This window comes from Bufo gargarizans, chromosome 1, assembly GCF_014858855.1.
Source record: "Bufo gargarizans isolate SCDJY-AF-19 chromosome 1, ASM1485885v1, whole genome shotgun sequence".
NCBI lineage: Eukaryota > Metazoa > Chordata > Amphibia > Anura > Bufonidae > Bufo > Bufo gargarizans.
In genome coordinates this window covers 734,699,583-734,720,298 of record NC_058080.1, presented here as the reverse complement: position 1 = coordinate 734,720,298, position 20,716 = coordinate 734,699,583, and the positions used below count along the sequence as shown (strand labels likewise).

General features: G+C 43.1%; 1 protein-coding gene across 1 annotated transcript in view; it reads right to left on the bottom strand.

Annotated features, from left to right (window-relative positions):
* Window positions 1–503: 503 nt before the first annotated feature.
* Window positions 504–20,716, bottom strand: part of LOC122924893 (zinc finger CCHC domain-containing protein 7-like) — a 172,423-nt gene continuing 152,210 nt past the window's right edge. The window contains exons 7-9 of the mRNA XM_044276432.1: window positions 2,652–2,747; window positions 1,407–1,524; window positions 504–1,153 (exon numbers count right to left, since the gene is read on the bottom strand). Coding sequence (XP_044132367.1) covers window positions 732–1,153; window positions 1,407–1,524; window positions 2,652–2,747 — 636 coding nt within the window. The 3' untranslated portion in view covers window positions 504–731. The remainder of the gene's footprint in view (window positions 1,154–1,406; window positions 1,525–2,651; window positions 2,748–20,716) is intronic.

Here is a 20,716-nt window from a genome sequence, read left to right as displayed (position 1 = left end):
TATAAGCAAGAGGAAATAAATCTACCAATGTATTTATGCCAGACATTCAAAGATGGCCTGTTCAAGTTGAACACCATATTTTTGGAGGCCCAAGCATCTTTTCATCACTTACAAAGTATGACTCCTGCTAACTATCTCCATCACGTACAGCAAGTCTCGGTTTAGCCTGATATTTTTAGTCTATTCTAGATTTATAGGGCATGTAATTTGTTTATATGCCTTTGTGAAAAGGTATGGTATGCAAATAACTTCTCATCACCTTGGGAACTAAATTGTGACAGTATAACTAGATGTCTATATAATACAAATGGCATTTCTGCTTAAAGATTCAGTAAACATGAGTTCTTGAGACCCTGACCCTAAAGACATGCTGATTTACATGTAAATGTTAGATACTTTTGCAGTTACTTCTACAATGATTTGCATTCTATAAGTGTTACTTAAACATTTGTGTGTGTTTTGCAATCATAAGATGCACTGGAAGCAAAAATAAAAATAAAGACAACAGAGCAATGCTTTATTTTTAGATTTTATAAATTTTATAAAATGTTATTTGAATAGGTAACTGTCATTCTACAACATAGCTGATTTTCCCTGAGAGTGAAAAATATTACTTCTCCAAAACAGGGGTACGGAACAAAGGGAAACTTTTATGGCACATGTTAAATACATATATCAGAATTTTAGATCAGTAATTTTGCTATGTAAAGTCTTCTCATCCTGTTCAGCAGCTATTTAACAGGTTTGGATTTCTTTTTCCTTTGCTTAATTATAAGTAAGCTCTCATCTACAGCGCAATTTTTTCGTTTCTTGCATTTCTTTTTGCCTTTTTTCAGCTCACCATCTACTCCCTCATTGTTGCTGAAGTCTTTAAACAACAAATGTGTAGGCTTTTTTCTTTCATGGGCTATTCTAACTTTTTTGGGCTTTTCTGAATCTCCCCTGATAAAATATTCTTCAGCGTCTAGATGTTGCAGAAAACTTTTCCTTTTTTTCTTTTTGAACTGCATGCCAAGACGATTGTCCGCTTTCTTTTGCCTTTTGTTCTTTCTCTTACTCTTTTTGCTCATTTTATTTGGAAGTTGTGTATTATGTACAGTATCTTCTATGCATGGTTCTCCAGCCTCTAATACCAGACCAGCTTCTTGAAGCTCTGTTGAGGGACCAAATGAGAAAAAATGATTTAATGTGGCTACATAAGCATTCTGCTGCATTCTATTTTTTTTTTTTTTTTTTAAATTACATTTGGTTTCTCAAATCAATACTCCATTAAAGCGAACCCCAGAGATCCCCTTAAAACCCTTATCCTATAATAGGCGATTGGTTAATATACTTATATAAATTCTGTAAAAAACAGTATATAACCGTCACAGTTTACATGTATTTTGTTACCATGATAAATGTACCTTTCAACCTCCGTTTTGCCCTCTGATCCCTTTTCCAGATGTCGTGTTTCTGATCATAGGTGAACACAAGCTCACAGTTGGGGTACACTGTGCTATACATTCTCCTTTGGTTGCACTCCTGGAAAAAACATAGGTCATTATTTTAATCATTATGAGGGTGAATAAACAGGGTTATTAAATCCTCATCTTCTTCAGAATGGTACTATAATGCTGTAAGTAAAGTGGAACACAAACATCAACTGTGACGATTCAATATTTTCCAGCAGACTGAATTAAAACCAATAATGCCTTAAGTATGTTTTTCAAGATTTTTGCACTGGATATTTTTCGGTGCTGTTCTGGCTCTTCCTGTTGTGTTCCTAGGGAGAGAAATATTCTGCCATTGTGGAGTTAAAAGGGTTGTCTCAATTCAGCAAATACATCAAGGTCTCTTTAAAGGAAATGTGTCACCAAAGGTTTTATCTGCTAGTTAAAACCAGATAGTAACATATAGCCCTTTTTTTCTAATCCGTTTTTATTTTCTGATTGTAGATTTATTGAAGGGGTTGTGTCACTTCAGCAAATGGCATTTATCATGTAGAGAAAGTTAATACAAAGCACTTACTAATGTATTGTGATTGTCCATATTGCCTCCTTTGCTGGCTGGATTCATTTTTCCATCACATTAGACACTGCTTGTTTCCATAGTTACGACCACCCTGCAATCCAGTAGCAGCGGTCGTGCTTGCACACTATAGGAAAAAGCACTGGCCTCTTTGGTGGCTGGGACCGTAGGAACGCACATAGACTAGTGCTTTTTCCTATAATTATGCAAGCACGACCACCACTGAAGGATTGCAGGGTGGTCGTAGCCATGGAAATGAGCAGTGTATAATGTAATGGAAAAATAAATTAAGCCAGCAAAGGAGGCAATATGGATAATAACAATACATTAGTAAGTGCCTTGTATTAACTTTCTCTACATAATAAATGGAATTTGCTGAAGTGAGACAGCCCCTTTCAGGAATTTTGTCGTCACCGATCTGTATATGCTGAAAGTATACACCTTCTCCTCCGCCTACCAAACTTGTGTATGTCACTACTATAGTCCAGATAACTATATCGCATCATAGTATTTTTGGTATTGTGGTGCTAAAGATAACTATTTAGAGAATACTGTACTGTACTGTAACCTTGCATTTAGCATTGATTTTATTTACTAAATTGTGGCAGTTTCTTGCATGAACATACAAAAAAGATACTCACATAACCGCAATGTCCTTTCCTGCCACAATTACAACAGTAGATAATCTCTTTTGGGGTAGAAGCAGAGTTGGATTTCTTCACTGGTCCCCGTACCACCTAAAATATATATTATAAATAATAATAATACATATGAAGCTCAAGCACTTCTCTAACACTGAGCAGCAAGGCAACGTAAAGAAAACTGTAAATTGCTACACAGTTATAAGTTGTGAAGACCAAACAGAAACTATTCCAAAATTTGCTGGGCATGATTTTAATGTCTAAACTCAATTTTATCGGAACTATTATAAGAGTAAACATGAGCGCTCCTGTCCATAGACTGGGCAGATTTATTATTAGTGTGGAAATGTGCACCAAATCCTAAATCCTGCTCCAGATTTACACCAGAATTCTGGTTGAGCTCTAGAAATTTGTCAATGCACCAAAAAGTTACAGAAATGTGGCATTTTTGCCGCTAACTGAGGAGAAAGTAGGAAAATAGACTGCTAATACTGTCTAACAGTAAGGGTCCATTCACACATCCGTGTGTGTTTTGCAGATCCACGGATCCGCAAAACACGGACACCGGCAATGTGCGTTCCGCATTTTGCAGACTGCACATCACCGGCACTTAATAGAACATGTCCTATTCTTGTCGGACAAGAATAGGACATGTTCTATTTTTTTTATAGACACGGACACCAGCAATGTGCGTTCCGCACAGTCGTGTGCATGAGCCCTTAAACTGGGCAAGATTTATCATAGTGGCTAATGCTGGCTGATATACAAAGCATGAACACCAGTGTTTTGGGACAAATCGCACCCAAAAAATGGTCTAGACAAATCTGCTCCAAATGTTAACTCTGTCACTAAAACAGCTGAAGCCCATAGAAAGAGCCGCTACTATAAAATACAAACACACTCCTTTTCCAATCATGTTACCAGTTTACACATTGTTTACAGCTATTCCCTCAGCAAACTGGCACTGCAGAGATCAGCAACCTCTGGCACTCCAGCTGTGATGAAACTATAACTCCCAGCATGTATCCTTGCTCGGCTGTACTTGAAACCCCCATAGAAATGAATAGAGCGTGCTGGGATTTGTAGTTTACCAACAGCTGGAGTGCTGAAGGTTGCTGAACCCTGACCTACTGTATTTTTATCTTCTCTTAATACATGCTCCCCTTTCCTCTGACCAGTTGTCACTCATTGTAAAACTGACAAGCCTTGGGTCGCTCACTAAGGACTGCATAGAAAAAGGTTAGAATTGCGATTAGTAAGGTGCCCCCTGAAGTGGATGTCACAGTGAGGAAGCACAATCTGACTTTCTACCTGCTTAGACTGAATTTCTGTTATTGGACTATCTATTATAGTTGTGAGGAATATTAGCCCACAAGGAAAATTTCTTAAAGGGAACCTGTCACCAGGATTTTGTGCATAGAGCTGAGGACTTGGGTTGCTAGATGGCCGCTAGCACATCCGCAATACCCAGTCCCCATAGCTCTGTGTGCTTTTATTGTGTAAAAAAACCTGATTTGATACATATGCAAATTAACCTGAGATGAGTCCTGTCCTTGGGATTGAGTACTGTCCCTGGGATTGAGTCCTGTCCCTGGGATTGAGTCCTGTCCCTGGGATTGAGTCCTGTCCCTGGGATTGAGTCCTGTCCCTGGGATTGAGTCCTGTCCCTGGGATTGAGTCCTGTCCCTGAGATGAGTCCTGTCCCTGAGATGAGTCCTGTCCCTGAGATGAGTCCTGTCCCTGAGATGAGTCCTGTCCCTGAGATGAGTCACGGACAGGACTCATCTCAGGTTAATTTGCATATGTATCAAATCTGGTTTTTTTACACAATAAAAGCACACAGAGCTATGGGGACTGGGTATTGCGGATGTGCTAGCGGCCATCTAGCAACCCATGTCCTCAGCTCTATACACAAAATCCCGGTGACAGGTTCCCTTTAATTCTGATTCTTTGATATGTTACGTGGATGATGTGCTCATTTCTGGTCCTAACACAGCACCTCTGTTCTATTCAAGGCCATGTTCACATGTTCAGGATTCTGTTTCCAGAGTGCCCAAATTCTGACAGACCCTGCTGCTATTCTGCTGGTAATGCAAGTGAACAGAGTATTTTATACCAAGTTAATACGCTCATAAAAAATCTTTGGGGAATAATGAACAGACTTTACATTTCAGAATCCACAGCATATTCATTATTGACATGGCACCAGTAAATTAACATATGCCTAAACTATGCTGGCCAACAGATTGTAGAAATCAGTTTCAGTTCAGATTTGCGTATGGGAAATCTGTCCCATGTGAACATGCCCTTAGGCCTCTTTCACACGAACGATATGGATTGGCTCAGGATGCGTTTAGGGAAACTCGCACAATTTTGCAAGCAAGTTCCGTCAGTTTTGTCTGCGATTGCATTCAGTTTTTTCCGCGCGGGTGCAATGCGTTTTTCACTGAAGCCCCATTCACTTCTATGGGGTCAGAGCTGTGTTCACGTCACGCATTGCACCCGCGTGGAAAACTCGCTCGTGTGAAAGGGGCCTTAAGACCACTTTACATGGGCCAACGTACAGGCAATTATCGGGAATGAAAAAAACATTGCCAATAACTGCTTGATCTGTATCGCTACTGCAATAGCTTGTTTTAGGACAGATTCACCATTTACATAGGATCATCTGCTGTCCAGAAACAATGATATTGGGCGCTACATCCAAGATGGTTTCACCCAATGAACGAACGCTTGCTCATTCATTAGGTAGGCACATCGGTGGCACCCTCACAAGGCAATTATCAGGAACAAGCTTACACAGGCCCAATAATCTGCCTGTGTAAAATGGCACGAAGTGAACTCAAAACTTTTGTCAACCTTTTGGATGTAGATTTGCTTTTGTATTATCGATTATTGTCTTGCGTTTTGGCCTAATTATGCTAAAAAAAAAAAACAGACAGTGAGCTTACATACTAATTCCCTGGTATAAGGCAAAATGCATGCTTTCTTCAAAGAATGGCTAGTTGTCTTGAACCATCAAAGAATCCATATAACATAACACTACCAAGCTGCTTGGCTCCTGGAATCACACTATTACAACTATCACCCTGTATGGCTTGTATTACATTATGTATCTGCTATTACATTCTTACCATTCTTTACACTAGACATAATGGACCTTATACAAAATTATTTGTGCAACTGTATCTAATGGGGTTGTTTGGTCAGTAAACCTATGGATCACCACTCGTTCCAACACTCTGCAGTGACTGGCTGAGCAAAAGCAACTCTGTGTCGAGAGGGACCGGTGTACAGACCAGCGGGGAAACTAGGAAGCGTTGGAACGGAAGTGGTGGGGGATTAGTGAGTTTTTACAGTATTCCGAACCTTTATTTACCAATTTTCAATACATAAGGTCAATGGGATGCAGGGTAGTAGACAGCACTCTCAATTAAAATAAAAAATAAGAAGGGAGATTTATAAAAACTGCCATTTGCTATTCCAGTCTTGATATCCCCAGAGCCGCCAGAAGGTGCATCTAATTTATAACGAGGTGAATGCCTTTTCATAAATCAAGTGCATCCCCTGGCAGTCCATGCGTCTAGATCAGGCATCCTCAAACTGCAGCCTTACAGCTGTTGCAAAACTACAACTCCCAGCATGCCTGAACAGCCTACAGGTATCAGCCTACAGTAGGGCATTGTGGGAGTTGTAGTTTTACAACAGCTGGAGGGACGCAGTTTGAAAGATATGCGAAAATTATGATAAATGTACTGGGGTTGATGGCTCTGCACATGTCCAGCCTTTGCCACTGCTCTTTTCAGAAAGTGACAAGTGCGACTCAATTTACTAGCAATGACATTTAAAAAGTATTGGACTTGCAGCAAGTGTCAGCGAGAGAACCGGTCCTGACCTCCAGCGCTGACCGCATAGCAATATATTGATTTATGATGCTATGTAAACCTTAGAGGTCTGGAATGTATTGGATAACAGTGACAGCATTATGTATTAAATAACACTATAATACATTCCAGACCTCTAAGGGTTACATAAAATCATAAATCAATATAATACTGTGCAACCCAGTCAATGCTGGGAGGTCAGGACGGGTGCTCTCGCTGACAAACACTGCAAGTCCAATACGTTGAACTCGCTCATGCGAAAGGGGCCTAAGTCTTCCACATAGTCTTTTTTCAACATCCATTATTAAAATAATGTGCACAGCTTCCAGATCTATTCCCAGTTGATCTAGGAGTTGTGGATTTTAAATAATAATAGTAGGGCATATTTACTATTGAAAATGTGCAATGTGTGCCAAAAAACTGGCATACATGCTTTGCACTGCATTTATTAAGTGTTATAAACATTTTCCTAACCTTTTCATGCTGTGCCCAGCAACAGGGTGTGACTTAGTGGAAAGGGTGCAGCTAAATGGGAAAGGGCACAGCTAAAATGACCCCCTATGTGCAAAAGTAAAAAAAGTGCCAAAATTTGGGCAAATGTCGAGTAAAATTATGCCAACTGGCGTAAACTCTGACTAGACATTCTAAAGAGGCGACAGAATTATCATACAACATCAGTTACTATGATAACTATGGCGGCGCAGTTTAAGACTGTAAATTTACTGTCTTCGTTTTAGACAACATTAGTAAATCTGCCCATTTGTTTTTAATCTTATTGGGGAGTGCTGGAGAAATATTGCATCTACTACCCTATGTTACATACCTGGTACCAGCCTGATGTTTCACACTACAGGGCTGGTATAGTGAGCTGATTCAATTTTTGTATATTCACGTACTATGACTGTCAAATAGATATGGTAGGGATGTGACAAACCAATACTAATTTTAGGGAAGCTCCCATTTTTGCCTCCCCACATTCTGTCAGCTATAATAAAAGTAGCTGTTTGATGCCTCAGTTGGCATGATTTCTAGATTTTTTTTTAAGCATTTTGTAAATAGAATTTAAATGGGTTGTATGAGTTATATATATATGAAAAATAAAGCCGTTTTAGGCAAAACAAAAAAAGATATTTACTAACTTCCCTAGTTCTGTTCTGGCCCGTTTGTTGACATGCAGTTGCAGAGCTGTGGGGGGGGGGGGGGGGGGGGGCGAGTGTGTAACAACAATCTCTGAGGGTGTAAATAAAATTGCTGCCCTGCCTGCAGTCTGACTGCTGGGATACGCATGTTGTATGTGTGGGACTACAAGTCCCCGCTGTACAGTACAATGACACTGCTGATACACATAGGATCTTCCCCTACCTGTTCTTCTGCAATGCTCTGCAGACACATCCTCACAGCCAGCATAAGATAGAACTCCTCCAGTCTATGTCAGCTCTGTGTCTGCAGGGTAAGGAGGGAGAGAAGATCCTGTGCACAGTATTTATCTCCTCAGTGCATTGAGAAGAAGAAACCCTGCAGCTGCTCAGTACCTGATGCAAAGCCTCCAACCCTGAGTCTGTGCTGCTGATGGTAGAAGGCGTTAAACTTTGCTGAAGAATCCAGTGGGAGGGGGAGACACAGGGCAGACATCTAATCCAGCAGTGCAGGGAGGATGCTTATTGCTCCAACCATCTCAGCCTTCACAGTGATGATCTGTGCACAGAAGCAGACCTGAATCCTCAAGCTTGTGCACAGAACGTCATCAGAGCAGGGAAAGAAGCTGACATTACAGGTCATGTGATGCTCAGTGAAATATGAGAGAGGCCACTGTAGATGAAGTAAGTGAATTGAAAACCCCTTACATTTGCTTAGTTAGAAACAAAAAAAAAAAACTAAAAAATAACTTGGATAACACCTTTAAAAAAATACATCCTATTAATTTATTATTATGGCAGAATACTGTCATTGCTTTTATTGTGCATGTGGAATTCTTTGTAGTATATATGTGTGTATTTTTAAAAATTATTTCCGTACACCATTTTTATGGCGTTAATAATTTGCAAACAAAGTCACAATGGAGTTTATACGCTGCCCTGACTTTACATAAAAGGATGGTAGTGAGGGTGGAGAGGGGGCAGGCCCAGCACATTTACCTTCATTTAGCCCATTTTCTTGCGTAAATGAAGACAGAAAGCCACATCAGTGTCGCACTGTTAAAGATTCCAGTTTAGGTGCCATAAATTAGGTGTATCCTCCCGTAGCGCAGGGATATGATTGGCGCAGCACATGCTGGTCTTGATACCTATTTAACAGGGTCCATTTTTGTTTTTTGCATCTTCGTTTTTTCCTCCCCACATTCCAGTAGCCATAACTTTTTAATTTTCGGTTCATATAGCCAGAAGAGGGTTTATTTTTGCTGGATAAGTTAAGTTTTTTAATGACACCATTTTATTTACTATGCATTGTATTGGAAAATGGAAACAATTCTTTGTGGGGTAAAACTGAAAAAACAAAAAACAAAACATAATTCCTACAAGGATTTTGGGGTTTTGATTAGGGATGAAACAAAGTTTTATGCAAATCGACTTCGTATGTTTCATCAGAAGTCGATTCACTCATCCCTAGTTTTGATATTAACTGGCTCTAAAAATAACATGCCGTCCTTATTTTGCAGCTCACTATTATTACGGCGATACCAAATTTGTACAGTTTTTCTCATCGACATTTCCTGAAAGCCACCAAAAAAATTATATTTCCATCTACAGAGATGTATGAGGGCTTGTTCTTTTGTGGGGAAAACTGTAGTTTTTATAGGTACCATTTTTGGGGTACAAACATTTTTTTTTATAAGTTATTCTTTTTTGGGAGGGGGGCAAGGTGATGGCTGTTACGGCGTACACTGTGCAGGAAATATATTTTAATAGTCCAGACATTTTTAGATGTAATATCTGTTATGTTTTTATTTATTTATTTTTATATGTAAAATTGGGAAATTTTATATTGTAAAATGGGGGTGATTTGAACTTTTTTTTTTTTTACACAACTTTGAGCCCCTTAGGGGGCTAGAACCTGGGATATTAACATACATTCCCTTAACCGCTATGATGTACAGGTATGTCACAGTTGTTTAAGGGGTTAAACGTATTTAATTTGAATCTTTAATAGTATTTTGAACTTTCAATTTAAATGTAATTAGTATTGTTAAAATTTTTGTCATTATAGGGGACTTTAACATTTTGTTCTGGCTCCTTCTGTCCACTGCTGTGTTCAGGTACCCGCTTGTCAACTTTGGACAGGGGTTATGTATACCGCTGAAGCCAATGCCTGGCTGCAGAAGTGCCTTATCCTCTAAGTGGCACGTGATGCAGTTTTTGACTTCGATTACATTTCATAACATGCTTTTGCTTAATGGATTAAATTGACATTTGAAAGGCCTATTTATATGAAAGTGTGAGTTGCCCCAAGAACACAGGTAAGTCTTATCTTGCAATAGTTCAAAACAATCACGATTGAATCAATTTTTACTTCTGAATATAGTCAGAAGTAGAAGGAGGACCATTAGCAGAAACTAATAGACTGAAAATGTGTCAACTGAACAGCTCAGTTCTGCACAGTAATAGAAATTCTAGATATTGACTAAGGGAAAAAGAAGAAGGAAAATCTATTTAAAAAAACTTAAAAGTCCATATCTTCAGTCTGGGACAATAATAGGTTTCTTCAATGGGATGTTAAGATGAATTTTAAAAAAAAGTTGATCAACACGCTGAAGATTGGGGATCAGGAGGATCATAAATATAGTTCTGGTCCTTTCTTTTGTTCCTAACATTTAAATAATGTCTATTTATTGGGTGATATCTTGAAGATTACTTCACTATCAATATATAGAAAGTAATAGCCTGGTAGATAGCATTACCTATAAGGAGCCAATCCCAGCTGCTTTTCTTGTTGAAAACCTTTCATGCACCAGTAAACTCAGTAAATATCAGAAGATAAAGGATGAGTCTACCACGCCAAGGATTTAAGTCCTAATGTCTCCTCAAAGTGCTGGTGATGCAAAGATTACAAATCATTTTTTCTTAAATGTGATTTTTACATAACCCTTTTTTCTGCTTGAGTAGTTCGTCCAGAATGAATGAATGCCATTAAAACACTTAATCATTATCTGGGAACTGGCCTCCACTACTAGGAATCTCCATGACAAAGACCAGAAGATCAGACAGGAAACCTGCCTCAGCACAGTGTGTCTGCTGGCAATATTATATGCAAATCAAGGCTCTGGACAGCTCCCTCAGTGACCTTGAACCAGCACTTATTGTAACGGACTTGAATATGCAATTCTTGTTTGCAAGCCAAACCCGGTTACTATGCATGATCAAGAGTATTAATTAAATACAGATACTCTCAACTAGGGCTGGGCGATATGGCCTAAAATCTATATAGCAATAAAATTTGAAGCATGTGCGATATAGCTATATATCGCAATATATTATTTTCTTCTGTATGCATACAAATTACATGACCATCATCATCCATGTCCCCCAGACAGCGCCATCAGCCCCAATGCCATTGCGATCATCCATTTCCCCCAGCCGGCGCCATCAGCCCCATGCCATTGCCATTTGACATCATCCATGTCCCCCAGCCAGCACCATCAGCCCCATGTCATTGTCATTTGCTATCATCCATGTCCCCCATCCAGCGCCATCAGCCCCATGCCATTATCCATCTACCCCTGCCAGCGCCATCAGCCCCATGCCATTGCCACCATCATCATGTCCCCCAGCCAGTGCCATCAGCCCCATGCTGCCATTGCTATTTGCAATCATCCATGTCCCCCAGCCAGCGCCATCAGCCCCATCCCATAGCCATCCACCGTCCCCCCCCACCCCCGGGTAGATTCAGGCACCTGCTAATATGCTTACCTTTCCTGCAGGGTGCGCGGCTGGCTGACGGAGTCCGCAGGAGACGGACCAAGTCTTCTTCCCAGCATGCACTGGGAGGGTCCTAATGTCTCACACAGCATCAGCCAGTGCGCCAACGACGTGTGCACGCAAGGCCCTGGCCAGTGCAGCACGGTGCAGAGTCGGGAGGCCACGGAGCGGTGATTGAGAAGCTTCTTCAATTCACTACCGCTCCGTGGTCATCTATCGCGATATAGACAGAAATCTATATCGTTTCCCCAAATTTATATCGTTTATATCGCCCACCCCTACTCTCAACATGAATAAACAATAATACCTAGATGTTTTAAAGGTGTCACGTAATGAAATTTGCATATTAGCATGTTTCCTTACAAGAATGTACTTTTATGTATGCTGATGGTCACATAATTTAGTTTAGCACACTATCTATGCAAATTAATGATTACACATAGATTTGGCTCTGGGACACATTTGCATCTTTAAAATGGAAGAAACTACAGAAGAAGAAAGAAACAAACAAAAATTAGAGTAAGATATATGAATGCAATATAATTTCATATACCATATTTTTTGGACTATAAGACACACATTTTCCCCCCAAAAAATGGGGTTAAAGTGGCAGGGCATCTTATAGTCTGAATGCTAATGATCACTTCCATTATGGGAGGCGAAGGCAGTGCTGTGCTGGCTGTACTCACCTCCCCTGATCTTCTTCCTGGTCCTGCTGTGGTGTCCTAACTACACAAAGCGGCATAGCGTAGTGCACGTAGGTGTGCACTATGACCTGACACTGTGTGCCATCAGGTCACAGTACATGGTGGGATCCTGAAAAAGCGATGGAGCGGCGAGTCTTGCATATACATCTGGAGTGGGGTCTGATCTGAGGCTGAGGGGCTGATTGGGGTCTGATCTGCGTCTGATGCTCTCATGGGGTCCCATATGAGGTTCCAAGGGTGCTTTGGGGTCCCATATGAGGCCAATTGGGGGTCTGATTTGAGTCTGATGGGGCAGGGGGGTCTGATCTGAGGCTAATGGAGGCTCGAGAGGGTCTTATCTGAGGCTGATGGAAGTTGAGGGGTCTGACTCAGGCTGATGGAACTTGATGGAGTCTGGGGTCTGATTTTGGGATCTGATCTGAGGTCTGATGAAGAATGGAGGTCTATTAAAAAACATTTTATATATTTTTTTCCTCCTCCAAACCCTAGGTGCGTCTTAGGCTACTTTCACACTAGCGGCACGGACCACCAGCAGGCTGTTCCGTCGGGTGAACAGCCTGTCGGATCCGTCCTGCCGCTAGTGATCGTGTGCCCCTGGACTACCGCTCCGTCCCTATTGACTATAATGGGGGCGGTGTGGCGTTCCGGCAAGGGCACGGCAGCGTACAGCGAGAGGTTGCCGGAATAAATGTCGGACATGTCAGTTTTATTCAGGCAGCCTCTCGCCGTGCCTCCACCCCCATTATAGTCAATGGGGACGGAGCAGCAGTCCAGGGGCACGTGGTCACTAGCGGCAGGACAGATCTGACAGGCTGTTCACCAGACAGAACAGCCTGCTGGAGGTCCATGCCGGTAGTGTGAAAGTAGCCTTATAGTCTGAAAAATACAGTAATTCTAATATACCTAAAATTGCATTATTAATGAATATGACATAAAGCACCCGATGACACATGGTTCGGCCAGTCTTAGTCAGGGAAAGCTGTGCTGTAGAAGGGACAGTGTAGGGAATTGAATTTTATTTTTTGGTTAGGCAGGGTTGGTGATAGAGACCCAAAAGTCATTTTAAGGACTATTGTTGTGTCTGGCAGCAATATATATATTTTTAGCGCAACCTGCGCTAAATAGCTTGCAATTGTTTGGCCGCTGCAGACAGCGAAATTATCTATTATAACGTTTGCGGATCTATTATTATAACGTTTGCTCATCCCAAATACTGTAGCTGTGACATTCCCTGTAATTTTTTTTATTAGCCGCTGGTGACAGCAGCAACATTACCTGCGCTACATCTCCTGTATAACGTTTGCGCATCCTAAATATCAGTGACCTTCAGTCTAATTTTTTTCGCTGCTGGTGACAGCGACATTACCTGCGCTACATTTCCTGTATAACATTTGTACATCATAAATATCAGTGATATTCCCTGTAATTTTTTTTATTAGCCGTTGGTGACTGCGACATTACCAGCGCTACATCTCCTGTATAACATTTGCACATCCTAAATATCAGTGACATTCAGTTTAATTTATTTGCGCATACACTTACAAAACCTGCGCTACTGTACGTATGACATACTTGCAAGCATATATACCATTTAATATCCAGAAGGCGAGCAGTAAGGGACGGGGAAGTGGCCGTGCTGCTGATGGTGCACGCAGAGGCCGTGGCCCTGGGCACGGTGAAACTGTGCCTGCTGCCAGAGCACAAGAAACACACTCATCCACGATACTTAGCTTTATGTCCCAGTTTGCAGGGCGGCGCAGGACACCACTCTCGAAGTCACACCGGTGACTGGATTGCAGCAGATAATGCTTCCAGTCGGTTAAGCACCACCCTGTCTTCCACAAAGTCCAGTCTCAGTAGCCAAGAGTCTGGTCAACAGAATCCTCACCCTGATCCTCCTTCCTCCCACCATGGAGAGTCTTGGCAAACAAGTGATCCCACAATCGGATATTCAGAGGAGCTCTTTTCATCGCCATTCCTTGATTTGGGCCTCTCGCCAAACCCGCTTGAAGAGGGACATGAGGAGATCGTGTGCACTGATGCCCAAACTCTTGAGCAATCACAGTCACAAGAAGATGACTGTTGGGAATGGCACTTAGTGTTTCACGAGGTGGATGATGATGATGAGACACAGTTGCCAATAAGTCAACGGCAATTAGTGTCTCAAGAGGTTGATGATGAGGATGAGACACAGTTGTCAATAGGTGAGGTTGTTGTTAGCTCAACAAGTCAGGAGGATGACCAGAGTGAGGAAGTGGTGGACGATGAAATCACTGACCCAACCTGGGAAGGTGGCAAGCCGAGCGAGGACAGCAGTACAGAGGGGGAGGGATCGACATCATCGCAACAGGCTGGAAGAGGCAGTGGGGTGGCAAAAGGGAAAAGGCGGGCCCCATCAAACAGGCCCGCAACTGTTCCCCGGAGCACCCCCTTGCGGAAATCTCCCTTGCCAAGGGCCGGTGTTCCGCAGTCTGGCGCTTTTTTTGAGGGAAGTGTGAACGATAAAAAAATTGTCATTTGCAACCTGTGCTGTACCAAAATGAGCAGAGGCGTGAACACTACCACCACCGGCATGATCCACCAAATGGCATCAAAGCACCCTAATAGGTGGGCCGAACGCCTGGGTCCACAATCAGTTGCTGTGGGTCACACCACTGCCTCCTCTTCCCCTGTGTTACATGCTGGCCAATCCCCTGTCCAAGACGCAGGCCCGGATGCCTCCCGCCCTGCACCTGGACATCCACAAGCACCATCAGCTAGCACATCCAGTTCTGTGTCCCAATGCAGCGTACAGATGTCCATACCCCAGGCCTTTGAACGAAAGCGCCAATACCCTGCCAGGCCACCCACCTACAGGCCACAGGACAAAATGCGCACCTTTCCAAATTGCTGGTCCTAGAAATGTTGCCATTTAGGCTTGTGGACACTGAGGCTTTCCGCAGCCTGATGGCGTTGGCGGTCCATCCATACTCACCAGCCGCCACTATTTTTCCCGGTGTGCCATCCCCGCCTTACACCAGCATGTGTCCAGTAACATCATCCGTGCCCTGACCAATGCAGTTATTGGGAAGGTCCACTTAACAACTGACACATGGACAAGTGCTTGTGGCCAGGGATGTTACATTTCCCTGACAGCACACTGGGTGAACGTTGTGGAGGCTGGAAGCGAGTCGTACCGTGGGATGGCACAGGTGCTACCGATGCCAAGGATTGCGGGCCCTACTTCCATCAGGATTTCCCTCACCATCTACATTAGTGGTGGCAACCCCCCTTCTCCTTCTCCTCCTTCAATTCCACCTCTGAATTATCATCTTACAGTACCCAGTCAGCAGCTGGAAGCAGTGTAGCACTGCAGTGGGGAAACTAATATGTTTAGGTGACAAACAGCACACCGCCGCAGAGCTTTGGCAGGGTATAAGGGAACAGACTAAGCTGTGGCTCTCGCCACTCAACCTACAACCAGGCATGGTTGTGTCCGATAATGGCCGTAACTTGGTGGCGACTTTGGAGCTCTGCAAGCTCACACACATACCATGCCTAGTCCACGTGTTCAACTTAGTGGTTCAGCGGTTTCTCAAAACCTACCCCAATTTGCCTGAGCTACTGGTGAAGGTGTGCCACGCATGTGCCCATTTCCGCAAGTCATATATAGCTGCCGCTAGTCCGGCAACGCTGAAGCAGAGCTTGCAATTGCCAGCTCACCGACTGTTACACATGTTGGCCAGGCTTTGTGAGCAGCAGAGGGCAGTAGTGGAATACCAGCTGCAACATGGTTGTCGCCTTTCTAGTCAGCTTCCGCTCTTCACAAGTGACAAGTGGGCATGGATGTCTGACCTCTGTGAGGTTTTATGCAACTTTGAGGAATCAACACAGATGGTGAGCGGCAATGCCACTATTTTAAGCATAACCATCCCACTTCTGTGTCTACTCAAACGCTCTCTGCTCACAATAAAGGAGGACGCTTTGCATGTTGAAGAGGTGGAAATGGGGGAAGAAAGTACAAAGGGTGATAGCCAGACCACCCTCTGTTCGTCTTCTCAGTGTGAATTGGGTGATGAGGAGGAGCAGGAGACTGTTGCCTCCGCTACAGAGGGTAGTACCCACAGCAAGTTTATTACATCTGTTCAGTGTGGATGGGCCGAAGAGGAGGAAGAGGATGAGGAGATTGAGAGTCATCCTCCTGATGAGGACAGCGAAGTCTTGTCTGTTGGGAGGCACGCATAGCTGACTTTAGGTTATGCTGCCTTTCCCGTGAATGCAAGGTTATACGCATTTTGGCCAACACTGATTACTGGTTGTTCACCCTTCTCGACCCCCGCTACAAAGAGAACTTCTCATCTCTCATTCCTGTGGTGGAGAGGACTAGCAAAATGGTGCAATACCAGAAGGTCCTTGTGGAAAATTTGCTCCGAAAATTTGCATCTGACAACGTTGGCAGCAGAGTACGTAGTTCCTTGGGCAACCAAGTAGGGGAGATGAGGGGAACACACAGCAGTTCTAACTGAGGCAAGGCAACACCCTCCAAGGCCTGGGACAGTTTCAAGACACCCCGCCAGCAACCTCACCCTGATGCGCGGCCTAGTGTCACAAGGAGAGAAAAGTTTTGGAAGATGGTGAAGGAGTACGTAGCAGACCGTGTCAGCGTCCTCAATGATCCCTATGTGCCTTACAACTATTGGGTGTCCAAGCTGGACATGTGGCACAAACTGGTGCTCTATGCCTTGGAGGTGCTGGCCTGCCCTGCCGTCAGCGTTTTGTCAGAGCGGGTATTTAGTGTTGCTGGGGGCATAACTGATAAGAGCATCCGCCTGTCAACTTAAAATGCTGACAGGTTGACTCTTATCAAAATGAACAAGGCCTGGATTGCCCCTGACTTCTCTACTCCACCAGAGAAAAGTGGCTGAATATAAAGGCACTTTAAATGTGGCTTTTATGGTACATTGAATACACTGTATTCCCATGCACCCCTTCGCACCACAAAAAAGGGTATATGGTTCAATCTTCCTTTTCTCGTCCTCTTCCTCCATCATATCAACATGCTTATTAGGCTGCCTTTGCTCCTAATGTTTTAGAGAGTCAGCTCAGCAGCAGTCACTCAAATTTTTTTTTCGATAGTCAGCTCAGAAGCAGGCCCTTAACCATAATTTTATGGATGGTCAGCTCAGCACCAGGCCCTCAACCATAATGTTTTAGATGGTCAGCTTGGCAGCAGGCCCTCGCCCCTTATGTTTTAGATGTTCAGCTCAGCAGCAGGCCCTCGTCCATAATTTTTTAGATGGTCAGATCAGCAGCAGGCCCTCAGCCCTAATGTTTTAGAGGGTCACCAGCAGGCCCTTACTCCTAATGTTTTTGAGGGTAACCAGCAGGCCATCAATCATCATTTTTCAGGGGTGTGTATGATGCCCTCCTTTATGTGTAATAAAGGGTGTATTGGAGTGCCGGTTCCTTGTAATTTTTGGCAGCCCGTTCACTTAGTGCATAGTCTTTATGAGTGTAGGAGTCCCACTACCTGAACAATTGTACCACAATGTGAATGAGGCCCTCCTTTATGTGATATACAGGTTCCTTGTAATTTTTGGCAGCACTTGCACTTTCTATACAAGTAAATATTCAGGAAAGAATGTTTCCTAACAATTTTTCCCCTAAAAACCATTTTATCTTTGGTTTTGTGCGTATTATTGTCAATCTGTAAAATTGGCGTACTACTCGGACAACACTGTTCCCAGCAGCAACCTGGAAGTCCAAGATGCATCCAGACATCCTCCCCATTCTGTTCCTGAACCATTTCAGTGGTGTTTTCATCAATTTCTGACCTTTTCCTATGAACCAGACACCCTCCCCCTGGTTTAATGCTCTGGTTCTCCCATTGACTTCCATTGTGCTCGGGTGCTCTGTACAGCACCCGAGCATTTTGGTGCTTGATCAACACTAATGGCCACTATATTCAGAAACAGTAAATGGATGTGTGTTTATAACAAGTAATATCGAACTTAAACTATATAGTAGCTTATATTTAGTAGCAAATGGTCCTATACACTAGAATGACATTCCTGTACATTTATGGCATTATGGAATATAATTTGTAATGAAAATGAGAAAAGTAATCCGCTGCCAATCCTTTAATTGGCTACCCAATGTCTTGCAAATTCAGTTCACATTAACAATGATATACAGTATAAGGCCGTCTACAACCTGTCCCCTCCATACATCTCTGACATCATCTTTATTCCCAAATGTACTCTCCAAGACCCCATTCTCTGCACCCCTCTTGTCTGTTCTCCACTCAATTGTCTCTTAAAGGAAATGTGTCAACAAAAATTTTACATGCTAGTTGAAACTAGCAACACATATCCTTATTTCTACTTTGTTTTTATACTGATTTTTTAATTCTATTTACTGAACATGATTATGCTAGTTGAAACGCATTAAGAAAATTGCTTTACAGCGGTCACATGGGCCATAGACACAATGGTCAGGAGGAGACCTCACTGCCTTCTATGGGGAGAGTTTTCTAGGCGTGCTCTGTGACCTGTGCAGAGGTCAGTGTACAAGGATAGAATAGATAAGCTCTGACAATCATATATTGTGAATGGGGGGTTATTACACAGAGGAGATCTCATTATAGGCAGGATTAGAATGACAGATAAGTAGGTAACTGCAGTAAAGTGATTTGTACACACCAAGAAGTTGCGCCTATTATTTGGCTTGGTGTCCAGTGCGAAAACTGCAGGATTTTATGTTTTTTGCTTAAATATAGTGATCTGTAAAACTAAATATAAATCGAAAATTCTTAAAAAATAAAAACATGATAAAACAAGCTACGGTAACAGGCAGAGCGGGCGGCGGCATAACTTCACTCACTCACGTGACTTGCCTTCTCTGCCTGCTTCATTCATAAAGTGGGCAGAGCAGGCGCGTCACATGAGTGAGTGACGTTACGCCACCGCCCGCTCTGCCTGTTAATGGAGCTTCATTGTACGGTAATGAAGATCATAGAGCTGATTTAAAGTTCAAGTTATTGCTGGTTAAGGAATAGTCTTTAGATATTATGCTGCTGTGAGCAGCAGGGCCGGTGTAAGAGTACAGTGACTGCACCGGCCCCGCCGCGAGTTGCCGCCTCCAGCCCCTCCTCCCTCCACGGCTGATACATCGCTGCACTGTGAAGCATCACAGCCAGCGATGTATCAGGGACTTAACTGCGGTGGTGTGAGGGATTTACGGGACCCGCAGGCATAGCGCCTGACCGCCCGCATAGCAACGAATTGGCCAATTATTCGATAACGGGATTTGTCGACAACGAATGGCGTTATCGAATATTATCGATAACATCGATTAGTTGTTGCAGCCCTACAGTGAATAAATTAAGAGAGGGGCGGGCGCTGGGATCCAGGATTCGGGGCGGGCAGCACAGTTGGGAGGGGGGAACTGCTTCCTTCTTCCCTGTGCTGCCTTATACCCGGCGTATTAGTTTACCCCCGACTATTGAAAATAATTTCTAGTGTTAGAAAGTTGTCTTATACGCCGGCACTTCAGCACTTCTTCAAGTGAAGGTGATGTGGAATTCACAGAAGATACACCCTGAGGTCGAACCCACCAAACAAACACTGATGGCCTATTCTTAAGGAAGCCATGCACCTTTAATAGATGTTGGCCAACATCTACAGATTCCCCATACACATGTATGGTTGGCAAGTTGCCAATTTATTCATTAGGGAGAGGGGGATAAGGCATTGTCAGACAAGTCTTGCTTGAAAACAAAAGGATTGGGCATGTTCAAATCCAACATGACTATACTTACTTTCTCCGAACAACATTCATCATATCCATCTTATGGCCACCTTTAGGACAGTATAGCAAAGTTGAATTCCCAGGGGACTCCTTTATTTTAAAGTTTAATTTAAAAGGACCACCTAGCTTTGCATACAAATTTGAATCTAAAGGAAATTAGAAGATCTCTATAAGTGCTCATGCACATGACTGTAGCCTGTTTTGCGTTCCGCAAAACACGGATACCAGCCAATTGTGTTCCGCATTTTGCAGAATGGAACATCCTGCCCTCTACAGAACAGTCCTAGCCTTGTCCATAAAATGGACAAGAATAGGACATGTTCTATTTATGTGCGGGTGCAATGTAATGGACATATGGATGGGGAGAGCACACTGTGGGCTGTCTGCATCTTTTGCGGCCCTACTGAAGTGAATGGGTCTGCATCCGATCCACACAGAATGTGGAAAAAAATAAGTTTGCGTGCATGAGCCCTAAGGGTACTTTCACACTTGTGGCAGAGGATTCCGGCAGGCAGTTCAGTCGCCGAAACTGCCTGCCGGATCAGTCAAAACGCATGCAAACTGATGGCATTTGTCAGACGGATCAAGATCCTGATCTGTATGACAAATACATTGAAATGCCGGATCCGTCTCTCCGGTGTCATCCGGAAAAACGTATGGCAATGCCGGATCAGTTTTTCCGGAACACTCGGGCCCGGATCCGGCATTAATGCATTTCAATGGAAAAAAGTGTGCAAGTGTTCCGGAATTTTGGATGGAGATAAAAGCGTAGC